We start from the raw sequence: 14,974 nt of genomic DNA on the forward strand, positions 1-14,974 counted from the left end.
AGTCAAAGCCAAAAAAAAACCAAAAAAACCCCAAAACACAAAAATTCAGCAGGTTTACATTTCAGGGACCTCCTGAACTCTTGGGAAGTGAAAGCATATACTTACAAAAACATACTCAACTACTTGTCCCTTCAAAGTCCTGCAGTTTCCATCAGCTTCTTGCCTCCTGCAAAATCCTCACCCAGGTTTCTGTACATTTTTAACTCATCTCAACAACTAAAAACTGGAAATAGCAACACATACTATTTAAAAGCCAGAATTCACAGCTCTTTTTGCAGAGCATAAAGTATTAGTCACTGAAACATTCCCAGTTCAGTATTTTTAACCAAGAATTATAAAGAAAAAGCAATTAAAATAGCAGGAACAGAGCTATGTGTCTGTACTGGGAAGCCCAAGATTTTTGTGGACGGAGAGATTTAATTTTTAAAGCTCTTGTTGCCTCCTTGCCCCTCAATTATCTGTGGTGTTTTGTCACTTTATCAAGATTTAACATAACAAGCCCCAAACCCTGGAACTGTTTAATTCCTGACACTGGATGTGGCTTCACTTCCACCTCCTCTCTGGCTCTTTCTTGCCCTCCAGGTGATTTTTGGTGACATTCTCGTGAGATCCACTTCTAACCCTCCTGTCCCTCGCAAACATACAGCGAAATGTGAATGGCAGGCAAGCAATCTGTGCAGAGACACAGCCCAGAAACTTGCACCTTGCACTCCTTTTCTATGTAAATAATGGAAGGATCCTGCGGGAACATGCCAGGGATTGGAATTTTTAATTAATGGGTCTCTTTAATGTGCAAATCAGGAGCAGATTGCAAATTCTGACTTGCATTGATTATGAAAAACATTAATTGAACGTGCAAGACCCCAAACAGAGGCAACATCTCAAGCCCTGGACTAGACTGGAAGGTACAGTGCAGGAGAATACAAATATATCTTGGGGAAACAGCCCACTCCAGGCAGCAGCACCTCAGAATTCCAAGCTGGGGGAGCTCGTGTGTGCAGGGCATGAAACCCTGGCCATTTGTGCTGCACTCAGAGCTCAGCCACTCTGATTTCAGCACTGAAAACCAGCCAGACTTCCTCCATGGGTGCAAAACAGGAATAAACATGAGCTCCATGACCACAGTTTGGTCTCCAATTTGTATGTAAAAAGGGTGACAGGAAAAAATCTGGAATATAATTAAAGATTTAAAAAAAAAAAAAGGGGGGGGGGATAAAAAGCAAGACAGCACAAACAAAGCAATGCTGTCTCTTTAAACAGAAATTCATCCTATATAAATTATGGCCATAAACTTTTCCTGCAGTGCAGCCTAATTAATTCTTGTTCTATACACAAAGGGAAATGCTGGGTGACAAATGGGTGTGAAGCCTGAAAGCTGCCAGGTCTGCAAAACATTTTCTACTTCAATTTATAAGCAATTTTGCAGTAAATCATCTACCAGAACCTGAGATCTCAGGAATCTAAGACTGTCCGAAGCACGCTGCAACATTAAAAAAAAAAAAAATCATAAAAGATTACAAAAATAATAAATTAAACACTCAAGGTTTTGTAACCTCCAATCTCAAAACCTGGAAAATGAGCATGACCTTGCCCATTTTCACTCAGACTGGGCTTTAAACTTGCAAATGGATGGAGCACTGCTGTCTGCTCTTTAACACAATTATACTCAAGCCCTTGGGGAATTTCACCACCTCAACAGGGTTGGCCTAAGTGGGAGATACCAAAGAGGAAAATACATGAAGGACCCTTTTCCAATTCAAAAAAATCCATCCTTCCTGTGAGCACAGAGCAGAAATTTCATGAGGAAAGGAAGGATTTGGGATAAAGTGCTGAAAACATTCAGGGGCAGCTCACAAGGAGATGTGAGGGACTTGTCCAGGAGCTCAGAGAGCACTGGGAGCCTCCTGCCTTCAGCATCCAACAGTGTTTCACCCACAGTCTGGAATTCTGGCACCAACTCATTTGTGCAGCTTGAACGCCACATCATTTCCCCCTGCTCACCGAAGATGATGAAAGTGTGCCAAATTTATTTTGTGGATTTGGAAAGTGCTGGGGCTTCCCTGAAAGGACAGCATCATCCAGTCCCAAGGCAGTGTCAAGGTCCTGATTATCCCAAATCCTGTCCAAGACTGAAGCACATCACGTACAGTGAACCACCTCAACATTCAGGATTTACAAGGGCCTGTCTTCCCCTCATCTTTCAACTTCTTCCATGCACAATTCTCCCATAAGCTGGTAACCAACTGGGATGAGAACTCAGGAGTCCAGAAATGTTTACCCAGCCCACAAATCACTGGTCAGAACTGAATAAAAAAGCCTACTCTTATAGAAGCCACTTAAGCACTTGATCAGCCAAAAATTAAGACTTTTATTGGACATTGATTTATGGTGAGATTCCTCCCCCCCCCCATAAATCAAGGTGCATCAATTCATGAAAGAGCTTTAAATATATTATGATGTATCTTTTCAGAAAGGAGTTAGTTTAACCTCCTGAACTGCCAGGTCACAGCAGCTCTGTGAGTGAAGATATGACCCAGCTCGGGGGTAAAGCTGAGCTGGGATCAGACACAAACTCTCTCACAGGGCCCAGCACAGCAAAGGGAGAGAGAAAAGGGTCTGTGCCACAGAACACCAACTACATCCCTACAGTCTTTATATACAGATTTACTCCTTATTTCATGCACTTTGTAACTTCTGGGTAAAGCATCTTTGCAGGCAGTGAAAGCTGCACACAGTAGTGCAGCTCATCAAAATGACTGTTTACTGTAGCCTGCTTTATTGGATAATTACAGATTTCAATTTAAAAAATAGCAGTAAGAAAGGAACGTAATTTTGGTCCATTAGAGAACACGGGAAAACACTAAACAAGTGCAGCAGAAGTAGAATGTTCCTAAATTCATTACTTCCTGTCTGTCTGAGCACTTCCTGTGCTGACTTTGCCCAGGTCACTGCAGCTTTATTTTATCACTGTCTTCCCAAATACAGAACACAAACCTGAGCTTTGAGGAACATCAGAGCGAACTCCCACAACCTTCCTGCCCAGATGATGAGGAGGAATCACTGAGCAGATACTAACAGTGGATTTCCCCTCAGAGTTCTGGACAGCTGAAGGATTAGCCTCTGTTGCACTCTGGACATTACACTCCATGTCCTTGGATGTATTTTGCTTATGGGAAATATCAAAATGTCAACCATTGTTTCTGTTAAAGGTCTTTAATGATATTGCATTTTAGACCTGTAATGAAACACGGAGCTGGTGCAGTTTGTAATGCATCTCATTAAAGGCATTAATAACGTGTGTTTCACTGAAAGGTCAGCACAGCATTGTTGGGAGTTTGCCTTTTTGTCCTTAATCACTTCAGCCAAAGCAGCAGGGCCAACTTTAAACCAGAAAGTGCCTCACCTGCTGTAACTCCAGAGAAGATGATTGCCTGCCATGTTCTGATCAGGTGTAAGCCAAGAGATCACAGCCAAAACTTGCTGTAGGGGCAACAGTCAGGGTCATGGGCAACGATGACCAAAGCTCCCCATCCAAAGATCATTCGTGCCAGCTCAGGCCAAAATTTCTCAATCACTACAAGGTGTGGCTGAAGGGGTGGAGAACCAGAGCAAACCTGAGGGTTCAGGTGATGTCTGACACCCCTGATGTGCAGCGTGAGAGACTTTGGACACCACTACACTGTTTCCTACTAAGTGGTTCACATGAAGGGCTTCTTGGGATCCTCCACAGGGCGCTCACCTAAGGCACTGAAAACCAGCAGCCAGTACTGCAGGCAGGTACAACCCCAAGCCCTCACTTTCCCATTAGTGCTTCCCCACACAGCAAAGCACACTGGCTGCAGCAGAGTGGAACCAAAGCAGAAAGGTTAAAGGATTCTTACAGCTCTCCACAGCGTTGTCGAACTGCTGTCCACCCTCCTCTCTGAACCTCGGGTAGGTGTCTGGCTGGGGGAGCCTGTTGGCCGTCACCAGTGCCTTCTGCATCTTGATTCTGCCCTCCATTAGCAGATCCCACAGTGCTTCAGAACAAAAAGGAAATAAAGCAATTATTCAGCAAGCCAAAACACCTGTTCCCTGTGAAGGACTTCACAGCACAGCCCCTCTCCTTTGGGCTGCATCAGTCCTGGTTAGGGCAAATCTTTGCATGCACTGACCCAGTACAACATTGGTACCACAGGGAGTCTCTGGGCAAAGCATGATCCCATGATCCCAACTGGGATCCCCAAAAACAAACCACCCCTCTGCTCTACTGTTTGAAAGGACAGTTTGCAAATGGAGGTTTGATAGTTTAACAGGACAGATGGGAAGAAATTCCATTCAGTGTTACATTTTGAACAAAGTGATATCAGCATCACTGCACAGCACGACCAGTGCAGGAAGTCCCCGTCCCCCCACACTGATACCACGAGTATATTCAGCACTGCTTCAGTTTAAGTGCATAAACTGGTGGATAAACACACTTCACAAGATGAGCTTTTGCAGCAGCAGTGACACCAGCTTGCACAGCAGCCTTGGCAGAACATCTGCAGGTGTCTGGGGCTGCTGTAGCATGCACACAGTGTGTTAACAGCACGTTAACATGCCGAGGTGGCTCCTAACGTGGCTGCTTTCTACAGTGTCAGCAAGGTGACAGGCTTGTCAAGACACAGAGCAAACATGCACAAACCTAGCTGGTTCCTCACAGCTTTGCCCTTCTCTACTTCTTCAGACTCTTGGCCTTTGGAGAAGGTCATCACCCCCCCATCATCCTCGCTGTCTCTGGTTTCCTTTGCATCGTCGTGGTTTTCACTCCCATATTCCTCCTCCTCCTCCTCCTCGCTTCCTTCTTCCATGGCATCATCATCTTCATCTTCATTTTCATCTTCCTCTCCATCTTCCCCCTCACTGCTTCCTGCATTGTCCATCCCCTCTGCAAATTTCTTGAAGTCTGTGATATTCTGGAAGCTGAACTTTGGTGCCTTGTCCTTGATAGACGGATCTGTCTCTTCATCATCATCCAAGTCATCCTCCTGGTCACTGCTGGGCTTCTCCTTTGCTTTAGTGCCTGCACTGTCATCCTCTTCTGAACCTTCACTGCCGCTGTACCAGTCATCTAGTGCTTCTTCAGCTAAGAATTAAAAGAGAAAAAAGTTATTTACTCGTCAGAAAAACATGGCACTTCGCAGGGTTCATCAGCAACAGCTCAGGTTTGGGCTGTCTGAGCTCCAGTTCTACCTGTGAGTGATGTTACTCTTTGCTTGGGCTAAAAAGTGGAAACATAAGGTCAGAGTCACAGAAAGATCTCTGCTCACATTTTCTGCAGCCAGCGACCAGCAGATCCACGGCTGAGCTTTCCCGTCACACAGTGCCATCACAAGGAAACAAAGTGGCCAGAACTTTTACAGGCATTTTTAAATGAGAATCTGTATAAACTTGTCTATACATTGGCTTAAAAATGAGAGCTGTTTCTTTCCCCCACACACACAGTGTCCAGTCAGTGCACTGAACCTCACCTTACCTCTGATTCCTCAGCCTGTGGAACTGACCTTCTCTTTGGAGTTTCCCCTTCCCTCAGGCCAAAAAATACAGCCTGAATTCCAATAAGGCACTTCAATATGTCCAACTTAACTGTACCTGTTTCTTGCCCTGTAATGTTTGTCAGCTCAGCTCAGATGCACTGGCTCAGCTCCATGCCAGGATAACATTTGGAGCAGTCCAGTAAAAAGAGGAAAAAAAGGGATTTCTTACCAGATCCTTCTTCAGACAGAGCATCTCCCCAGAGCTCTTCTTGCAAGGCTTTGCGAGATGTGGCTTTTCCACTGTACCTTTTGTCAGCTTCCAAGAGAGAGGCCGAAACTCTTTTCCTTATGTTACCAACAGGCAAAATGTCGTCTGAGGTTTCATCCTCAAATCTGTCAATCACTTTAGCAACAGTAGCTGTGGGAAAAGAAAAAAAAAGAAGAGTGAAGGGGTGACTAAACTGCACTGAATTCCAGTCTAGAAGAACCAACTGCAGGAAGGAGCAATGCAGAGATCGATGTTTATTAAAAAACTCCAAAATAATCCTGCTGAATTTTTTTTTTTTTCTAAATGAATATCACCTACATTCACACTTTCCTGGCTCCTCTTTATTTTAGAGAACAAGCACGAAGCATTGGACAAACCAAGCCTATCCAAGCCCTTCCACGGATCCAGGAGTCTCCTGAGAACAGTCCTGCGTGTGGAGGACTCTGCAACGTTAAAATGCCTTCACTCACTCCAAACTCACAGATTAAAAGAGGAAAAACGCCAATTCAGGTGCACTTTGGCCTCTTGCTATACACACACGAGCCACTAAAAAAAACACGTAAACATTTTAGAAATGCTCAACAGAGGAAACAACTGCAGTTATTACCCTCCTTCATGCCCATCCTCTCCAGGACACAGAGCAGAGCAGCCCAGCCCAGAAAACGCACCCTCCCTGCTCTCGTTCGTGTGCAAGACGCCCCGTACGCCAAATTACAGGGTTAGCTTTGTTGGAGCACTCGAGCATCCAAATCGCTGAGTGCTCTCGACGCGTGTTCGGAAACGTTAATGCCTCGCACAGAGGGAGACGGAACAATCTCCTGCTGCTCGAAACCAAACCTCACCCAAGTGAGAGTCAGTGCAGCTACGGGAGGATGGCAGGATGGGACGGCTGGGCGAGAGGGGCAGAGGCAGAACGCGGGACTCGAGGGATCTCCTGGAATTCTCAGCCTTGGCACCACCGCAGCGGGAAGTTTTGCCCAGAGAAGCTGTGGCCGCCCCAGCCCGGGAATAACCCCGCTGCCGAGGTAACTCCCTCCGGGGGGCCGTGGAGCGCAGCTCGGGGTGCCCGTGGGGGCTGAGGGGCCCCGGCCCCGCACACGGCCCGGGCCCATCCCCGCACACGCCGCGCCACGTGCGGCCGCTCCGGCAGCGCCCGGGCCGCCCCCGCCGGCCAACCCCCGCCCGGCCGGCCCAGGCCGCGGTGCCCGACCCTCCCCCGGGCCTCCCGAACCTTCCTCCGCGTCGTCCTCGGGGTCGCGCAGGGCGGGCCGGGGGTCGAGCAGCTCCCGCAGCTGCTCCGACAAGGGCGCCGCCATCTTGGGGGAGGCGGGGCCTGAGGGAAGGGGCGGGGCAGAGGCGGGGCCAAGGCGGGGCTGCCGCCCGCTGGGTCCTATCGCCCGCCCGCCCGGGGACACCGGGGGGGTCCCGCGGGGTCACAATCGGGACATATCGGGGGGTCCCGCGGGGTCACAACCGGGACATATCGGGGGGTCCCGCGGGGTCACAACCGGGACATATCGGGGGGTCTCGTGGGGTCCCAACCGGGACATATCGGGGGGTCCCGCGGGGTCCCAGCCTGGAGCAGTCGAGGGTTCCCGCAGGGTCCAGGTCCGGAGGGACCGGGAGGTCCCGCACGGTCCCAAGCGGGAGCGATCGGGGGTCCCGCAGCAGGGTCCCGATCGGGACCCCCCGTGGGGGTCTCGTCGAGTCCCAGCGGGGAGCGATGGCGGGTCCCGCAGGGTCCCAGCCCGAAGAGATCGCCGGCCGGGAGGGGTCGCAGGGTCCCCCCGGGTTCCATTCGGGCCCAGCGGGTCCTGGGACCTCCGAGTGTCCCCTCCGTTGCCTGGCAGGGTCCAGGCTGGGGGGCACGGAGGACACGGCCAGGGGTAATAGTGATAAATAATCCCCCCAGAGCCTCCCTGAGCCCCCCTACCCGCTGCCTCGGTTCCCCCTTCATTAAGGGGGGGAATAGTGGTACTTGAGTACATCGAGGGGCAGAATGGGGGTCTTACAATAGAGGGATAAAGGTGGTATAATAGCAAAATCCTGTGAAATAATGCAAAATGTGACTATTATTGCTTTAAGTCAACACTGTGCTTTTTTAGCCCCAGCTAAAACCTGCATTAGTTCTTCTCTTGTCCTGTATATTAAATATTTTTGGCCTCTGCTGAAGCCAGGGTCCCTCCTGCAGCAGCCAGAGCCAAAATTTGGGTTCTCTGGGCAACCCCAGTCCTTGCACACAGATGGATCCTTATGTCAGATTTACACCAGAGTTACCACAGTGAATCCAGTAATTTTGGCTCCTGGGGATGAACTCTGGCCCAGGAGCAGCAGCCAAGCGATGCAGAAGTGACCTGTGGGGAGTGTTAACAAGGACAGGTTCTCCTGGAGCTGCCTGCTGGCAGCATCTCATGGCCACTCTCTGGGCTAAGGTGGCCCCAAAACACAAGGAATCGCCTGGAATTGGGGAATGGCAGTAGAGGTCGGCACATATTTTGTTACAAGGGAGCAGGGACCCAAAATCAGCATCTCAAATCCAGGTTGCAGATGTAGATCTGAACTGCAGCCCCCACAGTGAGCGGCTTCAGGGGGTCAGCCTGGGCTCCGGGATTTGGGCTTCCCACAACCAGTGCTGGGATTTCACCTGCAAAGCACCAGCAGCCACCTGGGCAGGCTGATGATCAACACGAGACTCTTCCCTGCTCCTTACCCACCTTTAAACGCTCTAAAAATGAGTGCAGAGGTGGTGTGAGCCGAGGAGAGGCGCGGGCAGAGCGGGATGCTGGGATGCAGCTGGATCCCATCCCGCAGCTCGGCTCATGCGGGCGCTTCTCCTACAGAGGGCAGAGGAATATCAGCAATTCCCATTGCCTCCAGCCTGGGCTCCCACCAGCTCCGGGGAAACCTGGCAGGGGAACGGCTGGAAAAACCCAAACACCTTCCTCCCACTCTCAGCCCCCCCGGGACCCTCCCTGTGAATCCCGGAGATTTTGGGTGCCATGAAGACAGTGTTGCAGCTCAAGTTACACAAAAGCAACGTTTACTGAAAACACGCATTTTCATAGCAAAACAAAACCAAAAGCAAAACCAACCTTGAAATACTGGACAGCATAAAATCCCACCTGGTTGTGTAGTTTGTGTTTATTTTACCTTGCCACGATGGATGGCTCTAATGCTCTGCACAACCCAGGGTGTGGGGCTGCTGCCGCTCCAGCAACGTGAAATTAAGCACTGAGTTTTATATATTTATTTATTGAGACATGGTTTTATCAACCAGGAAACTTATAAACCAGGAGATATGCACAGTGTGTCTTCCCTGGCTTTGCTTCTAGGTTTTCTTTTTTTTTTTTTTTCCCCTCCCTTTGAGTTTGTCTGTACTTTGTTTCCAGATGCCATCATAAACAAAGGGAGGAGCCTGGAGAAATAAATCCATGGAAAATTAAGTAGCAGGAACAAGTGCTTACCTGTGCAGTTACTTAGGAGTAACTAACCACTCACACAGCCAAAGAACTAGTGCCAAGACTCCCCTGCGTAATTGCATTTTCAAACCTCTGCACTCTCAGAGTGAAAAAGGGATGTTCTCTACCCTCACAAATAATGAATAGCCCTGTTAATGAAGGGAGAGAGGCTTTTAGTGATGGTTAAATAAAACATACCCAATAGAATTAATAAAAAATACACAGCGAGTTGCATTAGTCCCTTGGAGTAAAAAATGAGCTTCCTGCAGTCACAGCGTTCTTGCCACTCGGGCCGGCGAGATCAGGATTTCACCCACTGAGACTAATGGGACAATTGCTCTGTACAAATCCCCCAACCAGCAACGCATTAAAATCCACGTGGGGACAGCTGCAAACTCGAGGGGTCCTGGCAGAGCTCACAGACCCGCTCCTTTTCCGCCAGTTGTATCCATGGAAAACAAAACGTGCGATCAGATGCGCGTGGGGGGAACCCCCACGTGCCGGGACGTGTCTGGGTTACTCCCAGCTCCACTCCCAACAGCCAGGGGATCCGTTAATTCACAGTTCCTGATAAGGACATCCAGTCAAACGCAAAGCCACATCAAACAGAGAAACGCAGCCTGTGAAAGTCGTGGATTGTTAAAACATTTCACCCACAGAGTCGCCGTCTCCGCTGTTTATTCTCCCTCTTCTGCCTTTCAGTTAGCAGGGTAATTAAATCAGGCTCTCAGGCTGGGTTTTAATTTCTGGCTCACATGCCCTCCAACCATGCTGCTGTGCCTGGGACGCGTAATCGTGCGGGGGGAATATTTGTACAAAAAATATATCAATACATTTTAATTTAAGACGCTCGTGAAAGCCTTTTTATGCCTCACAGTCTGTTCCGTAAAGCCCTCGGCCTGTTTATAAACTCTAAGCAGGAGCATCAGCCTCACTGGCATAATTTCTTTGGCGTTTTCCCCCCCTTAATTTTGCTTTTTATTTACATGCTTGTTTGCTAAAATGGAAATAACACCCTAAACACAGAGCAGATAAAAAAAAAATGAACCCTGAACGGTCCGTGCTACGAAAAGGAGTTTTAATTTCTCCCACTCAGAGCCTTTTGCTGCCACATTTCCGTGGAGCTTTTGGGGAGCTGTCAGATTAGGTGGAAGCTTTGGCAGGGAAGGGCCGTATCATCCTCCCGTGCCTGTGTAATTACAGGTTACAAATACCAATCCATCCTCCAGAGCCGCTTCTTTGCTGAAATACGTAAATAAAGGGCCGTGTTGGAGAAGTGGAGCCACTCAGACACCACCAGCGAGGGACTCGCTGCACGGCCCCGGGTGAGGGGCAGGGTGGGAGCTGGGGGGCTGCAGACCCCCGTCTGCCACGGGATTCCCAGCGAGATCCGCGGGAATCACCCACCCCGGAGTCACCTCCACTGAATTTAATTGCGTTGCTTTACCAAGGTTAGAACCTGACCCATACACAGAGGGCTCCGTGCTGGCCAAAAACAGCGACAAGCGGGGGCTCAGCTTATCTTTCCCAACACTTTGGCTGGAAAATATCATTTTCCAAACTGGTCTTTTTCATTTCAGTCGCTCCAGTTATTTTAAAATTTTCTCTTTTTTTTTTTTTTTTTTAAATCAGAAACACAATTTCTCAGCAAAAAAAGTAGAAAAAAAAAAAAGAAAAATAAATCAGAAATAAGCACAAGCAAGCCCACCGCTAAAACAAATTACATAACAGGAAATTTAGATTCTGTACATAAAAAACCTCTCCTTATAAATATTTATTACTATTTTTCTTCTGTCTTTTTATTTACTTGAGTACTTCTGATATTTCTAACCCATCACTCATTCAAAATCCACAATTGTTTTAAAGATTTTATCAACCCTTAATGGTTCTTACATAGAAAAATAGAAGGAGTAGAGTGTATCTGAAGAGATCCACAGCCTAAAGATGCTTCCAGCAGATAAGAAATTTAAAGGCCACCCAAAGTCAATTTAAAAACTAGATGAAAACTGGTTTTAGACGGAGCAAAAAATGTGATTTTCAACAAGGAAGAACCTCCCCATGCAAACCCCACATGTGCTCTGAGACAGCAGCACACAGATGTTCTGGAGACGCTGAGCACGAGCAAAGTGGGCAAGGCAGCATTTCCTGTGGGCTTCACTCCCCAAAATTCACCACAGCCCCTTGGAATTGCTCTCCCTCCAGCTCTGCCAAAGCCAGGGGGATTTTGCAGCCCAGGTTTGCAGCCTGTGCTGGGTGATGGTTCTCACACCAGACCACACAAACACCTTCCGACAAAACCACGCCAGACTCTGCCCTGCAAACTTGGGCTCCTCGGTGAGCACAGCCCAGGATTGCATTCCCAACCACGTGAGGTCCCAGCAGCCCCTGTGAAGGGGCAGATTCTGCAGGAAGTAGTAAAGCCTGTAGTAAAACCAAGTGGGAAAAATATCCCTAATTCCTACAGCTGCCAAAATCACAACTCTGGACACTGCACCGAACACCACCAAAGCAGAGCTGCTCCTGAATTTGATGGCAGCCTGTAACACAAGGTGTAAGAGAACCCAGTCGTGCCTCTTCTCCCAGGAATGCAGAAGGCCAGAGGATGCTCCAAGAACCACGAGATGCCAATAAAACCAACAATCTGCATCCACCCAGTGATCCTGCACGCTGGCCGAAGAACACTGCAGGGACACCAGTCCCAGGAGCTCCCCACCAGGGCAGTCCCAGCAGCCCCAAGGGCACAGATTGAGAAATCTGGAGGCCACCTCACTGTAAGGCCAGATTTACTCTTCAATTTCTGCATTGAAATTCTGTGTTTAATGAATGAAAAACTCTCCAGAAATCATCCACTTCCCAAGCACCACCCCATATTTTGTAGCTAAACCACCACAAACACTATTGACAAAAAAACAAAGATGGCAATCCCAGAAGGATTTATAATCAAAATATGTTTTAATGCTCCCATTAGTTTCATTTATAACTTCATGGGTGTCTCGTTGGCATGAGGAATGCTGAGTGCCCCAGTGCCATGGCAGACACAAAGAAAAGACCTTCCACTCCAGCATCACATTTCCCTGTTCCCAGCTCACCAGCCTATAAGGATATGTATCAATTGTTTCATCTTAATAGATATGAATTTATCTACCGGGATAGTAACAGAAAAGGAGATTGCAAATGCTTAAATTTCATATTTTAAGAACATGCAAAGCTGAAAGACAACACACTTGTTCAAGGAAAAAAATCCAGACTATGGTTCCTTTTGCCATTCTTAGAGGACACTGCAATATCCACCACTACTTGGATGACAAAAGTACGTAGATTACCACTGATATTTTAAAATTATATTTATTTATCAGTTTGTATCGCGTTGCCCATCGCTCAGCGTCTGGGGACACATATTAAAATTATATATATATATATATATATGCACATCATTCATCTACAAATCACAATTTAAGTACATTCTTCCTGCTGGGATACAGATCTTCCCAAATCCCCTCGAATCCCCAAGCAAAGGTCTGAGCGAGCGGATCCCAGCAGGGCCTGGAATGGGGAGAGAGGAGCATTGGTGGGGACAGCGCGGGACACGTTGGGCCAAAAGCAGCTGTTTGGCTGCTGGAAATTTTATAGAAACTTCTATTAACCCCAAAAAAGTCTTCACATAGATTAGCTCAGTATGGGTAATACTCACAGCACGTGCCTTGAACCGCTCTCCCAGTGACGGGTCCGTGTCTGCCACGGGGGGGTTGCCCAAATCGTCAGCCTGGCCCGTTCACAGCCCGCGTTCCCTGCTCAGCCCACGGGTCCATCCCGGCCCAGCCGAGCAGCCAGGCCCTGGGGGTGTTCTGTCCCCTCTGCTGGGTCACAGCAGCAAGGGCACGGAGGGAGAGAAGATCAGAAGAGAGCAGTTACTTCAGACAAGCGCTCGTGGCGTTAACGCTGCCCGCGCGGAGAGCGGCACCTCCACCTTCCTGCCGGGAAAGAACGACCGTGCACACGGAGAACCCACCCCAGCAGCAGCAGCTCCTCACGGAGAACCCACCCCAGCAGCAGCAGCTCCTCGAGGCCCTTCTCCCACAGCCCTCCATTCACCGCGGAGCGCCCGCCCCGGAGTCAATGGAAACGCTCTTGTAAACAAGGACTTACAAGAACCCAACGTGACAATGCTTTCAAAAGGAGTTTTGACTGTGCAATTGTTGCTGGATTAGGGTCTTCAGAAGCACTGAGCTTGCACTGAAGAGCACAGGATTCAAATCTGCCAAGGGCCGGGGCCTCCGGAGCGGAGCCCCGGGAGCAGAGAGGGACACGCTCAGCCTTCGGCACGGGGAAGGCTCCTGGGCTGCCCCCAAACTGCCAAAGCCCCTCGGGAAGGGATGGGAGCAGCGACAAAAGGACAGGCTCTCCTCCTTCCCTTTTAGAGCCACCGACCTAAACTGAGCCGCATCACATCAGTGCCAAAATAAAAACTGTGCAAGGACCTCTTTACCAAATTAAAGAAAATAAAATAAACCCCCCCCAATCACTCGGCAGACGTGTTTTCTGCAAACCAAACCCATTTGGTGAAATTCTGATTTAAAATAATTGATTCAACAATAAACCAGCAGCCTAGACCAGAAGCACGAACAGCAGTATTTGTCTTGCCCAGATAAGTAGAAGTTTGGAATAAATAAATCACCCATTCCTTTGCTTATATAAATGCAAACCAGAGCAACAAAACACAGCAATAGTACAAAAGACAAATAAATGAGTTAGACACAGAGCCCAGGAGTTTAAGAAGTCTCCCCTGTATTTAATAAAGCATGAATTATTTTTTTTAGAAACACTAACAGATCCCTTGCAGATAGTTTTTATCTTTATACTATTATTATATAAGACATTTTGTGTTTAAAGTGAACTATTGCTTCGTCTAGTTGGCCCCTCTGCTGGGCATAGAAATTAGGTAGTGAACAAAATCAAAAATCACCATTGAATATTACAAACATACAACTTTAAAGCATTTTGAGGTTGTGGGTTTTTCCCTCCCCCCCGCCCAGTCCAAAGAGATAAATAATGGAATCACTGGGAATGTAGAAGTCTGGGGTTTAGCGTCAAATTCCGTGTCTACATGAAATAAAAAAGAAGCCTGAGCCACGGTTAGTTGAGAGACGAAGGAAAAGATGCAATTACAGATCATCCCATTCCATCAGCTCAGCAGGTGGAAAACATTTAAAACCAGCGACTTCTCAGAACCAAACCTGCTTCTTTGTCTCTAACACACGTCAAAGTCCTCCTGGAATAAGTGAGACTTTTGCTTTTGAAGAAATGAATATTTAGGATTCTGCAATGATTTCTAATTAAAACATGAAATCTGGCATTTCACAGGGCTCCAGAATTTTTTTGTTTCATTTTTCTCCGAGAAAATGAGTCTGTATCTAGTGCAAAGCAAAATATTCTCCCCCTCTGCCCTTTAGAGAACTTCAGAAAGACCAAACACTGTTAAACAATTGACTTTGTCTCACCTCTAAAAAAAAAAAAAAAAGGGATTAAAATTACATTCAGGACATTGAGGTTACGCTGTGTTCAAACCATCCAATTAGGGGAAAAAGAAAAAAACCAACAAAACTATCTTTGGAGAATTAACTAAAACCAGATCAATTATAAACCATGTCTTTGCAAGCATTTTACATTTACAACACATTTTTGTTTATGCATAAAAGAAGCATTTCGAATGTTTTCTCTTAGCATAGACCACGAATAATGAAAGATGTTTA

The 14,974-nt window shown here is 47.6% G+C and overlaps 1 protein-coding gene across 2 annotated transcripts in view; it reads right to left on the reverse strand.

The window, feature by feature from the left end:
- The window catches only part of AATF (apoptosis antagonizing transcription factor), a 46,841-nt gene extending 39,749 nt beyond the window's left edge, over positions 1 to 7,092 (reverse strand). Inside the window, exons 1-4 of one of the 2 annotated variants that reach the window (XM_050321995.1) lie at positions 6,998 to 7,092; positions 5,728 to 5,916; positions 4,667 to 5,107; positions 3,882 to 4,019 (exon numbers count right to left, since the gene is read on the reverse strand). In XM_050321995.1, the coding sequence (XP_050177952.1) occupies positions 3,882 to 4,019; positions 4,667 to 5,107; positions 5,728 to 5,916; positions 6,998 to 7,082 (853 nt within the window). In that variant the 5' untranslated portion in view covers positions 7,083 to 7,092. Of the gene's footprint in view, positions 1 to 3,881; positions 4,020 to 4,666; positions 5,114 to 5,727; positions 5,917 to 6,997 lie in introns of both variants that reach the window. The other variant, XM_050321994.1, reaches the window with a different exon arrangement.
- Between the last annotated feature and the right edge of the window lie 7,882 nt (positions 7,093 to 14,974).

The sequence above is a fragment of the Myiozetetes cayanensis genome, unplaced genomic scaffold (assembly GCF_022539395.1).
Source record: "Myiozetetes cayanensis isolate MyiCay16 unplaced genomic scaffold, myiCay2020 scf27, whole genome shotgun sequence".
NCBI classification, from domain to species: Eukaryota; Metazoa; Chordata; class Aves; order Passeriformes; family Tyrannidae; genus Myiozetetes; species Myiozetetes cayanensis.